The sequence below is a fragment of the Corvus moneduloides genome, chromosome 19 (genome assembly GCF_009650955.1).
Source record: "Corvus moneduloides isolate bCorMon1 chromosome 19, bCorMon1.pri, whole genome shotgun sequence".
In the NCBI taxonomy this organism is placed as follows: Eukaryota; Metazoa; Chordata; class Aves; order Passeriformes; family Corvidae; genus Corvus; species Corvus moneduloides.
In genome coordinates this window covers 5,023,934-5,032,264 of record NC_045494.1, presented here as the reverse complement: position 1 = coordinate 5,032,264, position 8,331 = coordinate 5,023,934, and the positions used below count along the sequence as shown (strand labels likewise).

Below are 8,331 nucleotides of genomic sequence, written 5' to 3'. Positions count from 1 at the left end.
TAAAAGAGTGAAAAAATAGAAAAGGGCTCCATGCAGCCCCTCTGCCTTCTCATGTGGAAATCTGTGACTCAGCTCAGCACCACTTTTCCTTCAAGAAGGAGAAATCATGTTCTGGTTTGCTTCAATTTGAGACAAGCCCCTCAATAATCCATTAACTGAGAAAAGCTGGAAGACCTCTAGAACACAAGAGTTACAGAATCAACACCTCAGCCATACACAGGGGACACCTGGCACCTGCTTTTCATGAAGATTTGTAATCCCAAAGCTCAATCAACAAACACTACACAGAGCTTTGCTTCCACAAGTTATTATTAAAAGTTGTGTCTCAGAACTGACTGTGACAGTGAGTGTCTGCAGAACTGTCTGCTGTAATTTTTCAACAACAGAGCTGTTAATCAAGCTGCAGAGGGTTGGACTATCAAACCAAAGTCCATAGGCTGCAGAGGTTTTTGTAGGAGATCAGCAGTACATGTGTTCACAGTTATTGTCACAGGGGTTGTTCTACAAAAATAGAAATATAGAGCAGTCAGAGTTGAAGATACAAGCTATCTTGATAGCAATAAAGAAATATTTTCTAAAGGTCTAGCAGCACTGGATATTATTTTAATGAAATTTATTTTTTAGTTTTATAGCAAAATAACCGAAAGTGCTAAACCTGACCACTTTAATTTGCAAAAAAGTCTCATGTTTTAAGCTATGATCATACCTCGTTATTTAGGTTAGACAATACACTTACACATTTCTACTGATTTCTATTCAATAATAAAACAAAATTAATATTAGTTGGTTTAAAAAAAGGGGAAAGTACCACAGGTATTGGGAGGGGAAGTTACATAAAATATTAGAATCAGCTTATTGAGCAATTTGCAGTGTGTTCTTATTGCCTTTTTTTTTTTTGAGCTACAGTTTAAGTCCCAGATACTCTGGCCATAAGCTCGTAGTCACTTCAAATGCTATGACTTCTCCCTTGGTCAAATGTCAGTGTTTTAAGGAGATCTCTGGCATTTCAAGTCAGTTCAAATTATTTTCTCAGTTCTCACAAGCTCCCTTTCCAACATGATCAGCATGTTGGAGAACACGGTCAGGATGGTTGCAGTTATGATGACACAGTTTTCTGTGAAGGAAAAATGGGTTTTCCTCTGTCTTGGAAAGAATCACTACCAAGTATGCAGGAAGAAAAATATTAAGAGCACTTGCAGAGTTGTTATGAATATTTCTTAATCCACTCCATTTTCATTTCAGTTCATTTCCACAGTTAAATTAGAACCTGCAATCTCTCCCACTGATAAATAGCCAAGTTGACTTACAAAGGTTCTGCCTTCTGTCCAGCCTTCTCTTGGTTGTCTTTAACCAAACAAGGTTCGCTGGTTTGCCACGAGTGCTGTCTGGCTCTCCCGTCTCTTTGCTTTCTTGTTCTGCTCCCTGATCTTCCAGCACACTGCGCTGGAAGCCAGCAGAACGAGTCCTGAGGACAAGAGGACCAGCCCAAAAACAGAGATGATGGATCCATGGGAGTTGAAGCTGTATGCCACGGCAGTCACCACAATGCCGGCTATCAGGATGACCACGCCGAAGGGAATGGTGCAGCGGTAGCACGAGAGCTCTGCTCCCCCCGTGGCTGCTGTCAGCTGGCACTCGCTGACCAGAGGGATGGTGGTAATCACACAGTCATTGTTGTTACTCTTCTCTGTGGGTACAGAATCAGGATGCTTTGGGGTGCCCAGGATCTCTTTGATAGGTTCGTTTGTCATCTTGATTGTCTTGACTCAGTCCGTTCTTAGGCTAGAGCAGGCTCTGCTGAGCACATGCTGCACTGTGGAGAAAAGAGCACGAGTTCAACCAGTAATTACCAATTATTTATAAGACAAATGGGGACACAGAAGTATCCCCTTGGGATCACAAGCAACCAGACATTCAGACCCCACAAGGATTTATGCACAAGATCAACAGTGACACGACTGACTGTGAAGGATCTGAATCAATCCTTACAGTAGTATGTATGTAAGTGCTAGAAAGAACAGAGTCACAGACCAAGACAAACACCAACACTCAAGTGTTGTGGGCCAAATCCTACATTAAGTTACATCCTGAAGTCAGTATTTCTGGATGTAATTTAGACTTCAATGGCATTACATTTTCTCACAAAAAGGTAAAGTTCACACACTATTTTGATTTTTTCTCACAAACTTTTCCCAAACTGTTTCTTTATACACCTACACACAATACATTACACAGATTTACTCCACTGCACATCACAATAACATGGTCAAGGTACTAGCCAGCAAAAACTAGGATGAACAGTGAGCCCTTTCCCAGTGCAAGTGCTACTTAGGGGAAAAATTCAAATTGTCATGACAAGGTGGAGACGTGGGGGGAGTGGGGATGCAAACAGTTTCCTGCACTCAGCTCAGCTCAAGGTTGGTGAACCTCCTGTTACAGCAACATCAGTGCCAGACTGACAGCTTGCCATTTACACTGGCTTCATGCAAAAGCAATGGGTCTCTTGTAAATCCATGAAATTACCCTGTTACTGTATGGGAGGGAGATTTACCATCATATTCACTCATCTCAGATACAGCAGGTTGTTTTCCTCCTGTCTTCATACTATAAACACACTCTCAGTCCTGACAGCATGCACAGTTTGACTGCATCTGCACAGGACACAAATACCTTTTGGCTCTGGGGAGCCCAGGGAATAATCAGAGTCCACCGGATCAGAGCAAGAGGAGCCCACGGCTCTCCACCATTCCAGGCTGCCATGACAGACCTCAGCCTTACCTCTATGGCTCTGGTGATGTGGGGTCACTCTGGGGCCTGTAGTGAGCTCTGCCAACACTGAGGCTGCCACAGATGTGCTGTCCTGGACCCAGCTCGGTGCACCCCAGCACACGCTCCAGAGACGGTGACACTGGGACACTGGGGAACCACTGGTTTTACTGCTGTGAGTAGCTCCCTGGACTCCTCCACCACCCTCTGGTGTGGGCTGTCCTGCTTTTGCTTTCATGAGCAGCATGATATACAGCTCAGAGAACAAAGAAGAGTGCTGGCAATGCAGTAATGCTTTTATCACTTTTATCACCTTCACATCTGTGACTAGGAAGTTAATTGCCAGATACTTGTATTCTCCTTTTCCTTTCCCACCACTCCACCCTTGTTGCTAAGATATATTCGTTCATTGTGGAGAGCCCTTGGTTTTATACCTCAGCACCTCCTATAACTGACCCTGGGTTACAAGAAAGAGGATTTCACTCTGTTTAAAAAAAACACAGGCACAAACAGGCTAAATGCTGGATGTAGTCAGAGAGTTTGTATACAAAGTCTCCTTGAACCCTCAAGAGAGAAGGAAAGCTCATGTCTGGTTTGCCAAAGCTTTAGTTCTACTGCTCTAGGGAAAAGTGCTCAGCTCCCTGTTGTATCTGCTGTGCAGAGCTGCCTCTGGGCTCAGCCTTGCCAGAGGAGCCTGTCCCTGCTGAGCACACACAACACACCCAAGCACATGCAGTGACAGCACGAGAGGCAACAGGCACACACTGAAACCCACTGATCATTAGGAAAAGCTTTTGTACTGTGAGCATAACTGAGCACTGGAACACAGTGAGGTTTTGGAGTCTCTAACCCTTGGAGATACTCAAAAGCCATCTGCACAGTCCTGGGCAGCACTGTCTAGGTGACCCTGCTGAGCAATAGGGGGGTTGGACCAAATGACCTCCAGACATCCCTTCCAACCATAACCATTCAATGATTCTGCCTGTTTCTGTGAGAGTACTCGGTATCTCCAAGGGCAGGAAAGGGATTTCTTCAATGCTTATCAGACAAAGCAAATATATCTGGGCTGACACCTTAGATATCCTGAATTCTCCTAGGTTCAGTAGCTTTGTTCTTTGAATCATAATGCATGATTAAATGTCTTTTAAATCAGAAAGAGCCCAGGAAAGCCATGGGTTTGCTCTCAAGTGCCACTGATCTCTTCCTATGTGGATCTGAGCCCAAGTTCTGCATTTTCAATAACGACTGACATAGCAGTGAGACAAACTGGTGCCCTTATGTTGCTGCATTACTTATCCATAAAACATTACAGAAGTTCAGCACAACATAAGAATGTGGTCCCCAAATGTCACCTTTTTTCAATCTTACCATTAGCCATATTCAATTACTATAACATTTTATTATTTGTTTGAGGGAGAAAAAATTTAACTATTTTGAATATAAAAGGTGTATTGGCTCAAATACACTGTAACAACTATTCAAAAATCCAACTACTCTAACAGTCACTGAAATAGGGAAACTTCCCAGTAACTTGAAAAAGCCCATAACAAGCATTATTATTCTGAAAAATTCTAACCTTCAATCAAAATGTATTTACTCCTGTCTCTAAAGTCCTTGTCCCTCTGCTTCATATACATCTTCATTGAGCATTAAAATCTCCTAGACCTCTTGGACAGAGATCTATGAAGAAAGAAGATGTATTTACACAGTCAAATCTAACAGGAATTAAAAAAAATATTCTAATCTCTAATAATTAAGTAAATGGCAAAATACCTGTTGATTTCTGAGGAGAATAGTTTTTGTCTGGAATAGGATGCAAGAAGGCAGGCATTCATATAAAACAAATACACAGCCCTCTATTGAAATACTACGAAATTAAATAAACAACAGAACCTATTTGAAGTGTGAGCAAAGGTATTCGTCCCTAGAAAAAAGGGCACTGGATCCTCATTGCCAGCAAAGTCACTTCTGACTTAGGCCAACAGGTGATTTGGTTCGAGTTTCAGGGTAAGAAATTTAGGCAAAGATACCCAGCAACACCAGCATCCTCTCACTAATCATACCACAAGTACTATCTTAAGGAGCTACTTTGAGTTGGAGGAAGAATGTGCTTCTGTGGCAATCTGTGGCTAACCCTGGATAAAGGGGAGAGGAAATTCTTAGCCACTAATAAGTGTAAGTTGAGATTTATCAAAAAGACATGAAATTCATCAACATGCGCACCTACCAGATCCGTGAAAAATCCATGGTAACAGATCCTTGGCTCAGAAAGCAGAGGAAGAGTGCTGAAGATGTCTTGTGTGACAATTCAAGGCAGAAAGAGCTGCTCAAGGCTTTGAAGTGTCAGATGCTGCTGAATGATGAACTGGAGGTGACAGTATTCTAGCATGGAAGTTTCCTACAAGGAAAGTTGTTGGATATTTACCAGCTTCTTAAGAATAAAAGTAATGCATGGAAAAGCTCCTGCTGTGTGCTGACTCCTGCTCCTAACCTAACCAAAGCAGAAGATTTCTCCCTCTGGCTCTCCTAGTGGCTTCTTTTCTTGGAACCAGCCACTCATTTCTGGCCCTGTGTAACATTTTCCTTTGAGGATGTGATGTCCCAGTAGTGAGTATCATAACCCAGTCAAGTCCCCCAGAAAGAGCCAGGCAGGAAAAAGCAATGCACTAGAATTTCTGTAGATAAAAGTCTCATTTAACTTAATTTCTATTACTCACTTCACCTATGGGAATAATGACTCAGAATATATGGGGGGTTGTCTCTTCTATGTGTCCAATTTCTTTGAGCAAATCACTCAATCTCCCTGTTCCTCAGATTTCCTAGCTGTGAACTGACTGTGACAATACACTTACCACTAGAAAAACCTTTAAAAACTATTCCACTATAAAAAAATCTAAGTAATATAATCCCAAAAACTCTTCTCAGAATAAAAAAAGCAGACTAACAGAGTCCAAGAACTCTCTGTAGTAAACGTAAGTCCATTATATTTACTGTTGTTCATTTCTGTTATTGGATTTTTAAAAACAAGATTTGTAACTCCAAGAGGGACAAGATGGACTCTGCAGCAGGGCAGTGACGACTCTGCAGAAAGCAGAGCGATGGAAATTGTTATCAACTGCAGAAACAGCTGTGAAATCACCAGGCAGCTGGGTAAAACTCATGAAGCAGCAGAGATTTATGTTGCTAATCTTACTTGACATTCCCATTCTAGAAGAGCATGATCATGGAAGATCATTTCAACACAGAAGCAGGAGTCTGAAGTGGGGATGAGAGTAAATGCATGAGAGTAAGTTTGTATAATGATAAACTTGGGAGGGTTTTTCTGGTTTTAAGTTATTTAGACCTTACTAACATTTCACAAACACAAACATTTACAGGTATAAACTGCTGCTGTTCTCCAGAAGATCCTTGGAATAAGCCTGGGACATAGCCAAAGTATATTTAGCTGATTATTGAAGTTAGTTAATAATAAGGAAGTCTACTTTTTTATCTCCTTGACTATATTCTTTTCCACATGACCTAGCAATTAGCTTAACTTTTTGAAAAGTTTGGAGGGAAATGCAGGAAAAAATCCTCACTTCAGATGAATAATCTAGATTTCATTAAAACAAACGCTGACCTCTGAAATGTGCTTGGAGTCAACTTCCACTTGGGTTACAGCAAGGTTACATTTGCTCGAAAAGCTCTTCCCAGCACAATTGTGCCCCCTAAGCCACTCTGCCAGCATCTTGCTTGGAAAAGATTAATTGCTCTGCCAGTTATTTATTTGTATTTATCCTTGACTACACTCAGTTTAGGTATTTTTCTTTAAATGAACGTCTTTATCAAAAAACCTGACAAAACAACTTTTTGGAGATGAAATTTCTTCCCGTCTCCTTCCCTCCCTCATCACAAAACTGAGAAGCAGAAACACATGAAATCTCTACATGAAGCTTCCAGTGTTTTAACTCTGAATCATTTCAATGTTGCGCTCTCTCAGGAGGCTTCCCACATACAGAATATCTCTGTGCAAAGGCAAAGAGCCACTACGACCCTTTCCCCTTTTTCACATTTTACTCAGAACCGGTGAGAAACATTTGAGTTTTCCGCCTTCAGGCTCTGAGCCAGATTCTCTCTGTCTTGCACAATGCTTCAGACACCCTTTTTTGCTTATGTAAAATCCCAATAAATCATAATGCTCACACTTCACACTATGGCTATGCATTAAAGTGAGTATGGAAAATAGCCTAAGGAGTCCTTCTGTCCCGAGAGGAGAGCCTGATTTCATTCAGAATTCAGCCGGCTACAGTAATCCTCAACACAATCCCGCAGCTCTGCCCCAGGTGAACACTCCTGGAAATACACAACCAGAATTTGTACTTACAAGACGCCAGGACCATGCCCTGAGCTACAGAGGCAGGAGAAGCACACACCACCTCCACACCAGCTGCCTCAGGATGCAGTAAGTTTCTCTCACCAAGTTTTTATGTAAAATCACGAACAGATTTAAAGTCTCGCACCTTTTTCGTTTTCCCGACACAGCCGGGGCGTATGATGGGAGCCACCCCATCCCCTCCACAAACCAACTCTGTTACGTGCCAACCAGAAAGCTTTCAAACGCGCCTGCTACACGCCACACGCACACCTGGGGTAAAACCCTCCGCGTCACGCCAGTCCCCGAGCACCTCTGCAAGAGAGCAGAGAGGCGAGGAAAGCCCTGTGCACGTACAGCCCTGCAGTACCGGAGAGGCAGCGCTCCGCGGGACACCCCGACCTGCGCCCGGGCAGCGGGTCCGACTGCCGAGCCCCCGCGACTGCTGTAACCGGGGGAGCCCTGTGCCGGAGCGGAGAGAGCAGCGGGTCCCTGGTGTGCCCGAGCACCCCCGGCCGCCCCGGGGAGCTGCGCACCGGGAGCCGGAGCCCCGCGGGCACCGGGGGCCGGCGGGGGCGCGGCCGCGGGGCGTGCGGGTCCGGGGCGGCCAGCGAGCTGAGCCGTGCCAGTCCATGCCATAGGCTGGGCTAGCGTGCCATAGCATGGGCTAGTGTGCCATAGCGAGCCGTGCCTAGCGAAGCCGAGCCGTGCCTTACCTCCCGGCCGCCCGGCGGGACTGCGGCGGCCACCAGCCCGCAGCCAGTATAAGAGGGGATGCAGCTCGCCGCACAAGGGACTGTAAACAAAGTTCTCCGTGAGAGAGAAACAATTAAGGGACCGGAGCAAATTCAGCGGCGGGAGCAGCGGCGGGCGGGGCGGCAGCGGGACGGTCCCGCTGGGCGCGGGGGGGCCGGGAAGGGTGTCCGGCAGCGCCGGGCTGGGCCGGGCACGGGGCCGGGCCTCCTCCCTCTGCCCCGCACTGCTCACACCCCGGCACAGGGATGCGCACGGCGGAGGCGTGCCCGAGGGGAGGCTCTGCATCGCGCCCAGCCTGCAGCAGGTCACACACACGGGGCCGGGGCAGCACCCTGCAGCCCCTCTTCTGCCCTCCTGCAGCCCCTCTTCTGCCCTCCTGCAGCCCCTCTTCTGCCCTCCTGCCCTCCTGCAGCCCCTCTGCCCTCCTGCGCACCCAGCCCCGTGTCGAGTGTTCGGCC

At 45.6% G+C, this 8,331-nt stretch overlaps 1 protein-coding gene across 2 annotated transcripts; it reads right to left on the bottom strand.

The window, feature by feature from the left end:
* Positions 1 to 484: 484 nt before the first annotated feature.
* TMEM100 (transmembrane protein 100) lies at positions 485 to 8,033 on the bottom strand. Of its 2 annotated transcripts, XM_032129123.1 has the most exons (3): positions 7,834 to 8,022; positions 4,994 to 5,164; positions 485 to 1,813 (listed from the first exon to the last, which is right to left on the bottom strand). In XM_032129123.1, exon 3 carries the CDS (start codon positions 1,749 to 1,751, stop codon positions 1,347 to 1,349), a length of 405 nt encoding a protein of 134 aa, XP_031985014.1. In that variant the 5' UTR covers positions 1,752 to 1,813; positions 4,994 to 5,164; positions 7,834 to 8,022; the 3' UTR covers positions 485 to 1,346. The 2 variants fall into 2 exon arrangements, with proteins under 2 accessions (XP_031985014.1, XP_031985015.1); XM_032129124.1 differs by lacking the exon at positions 4,994 to 5,164 and having other exon boundaries at positions 7,834 to 8,033.
* Positions 8,034 to 8,331: the final 298 nt, after the last annotated feature.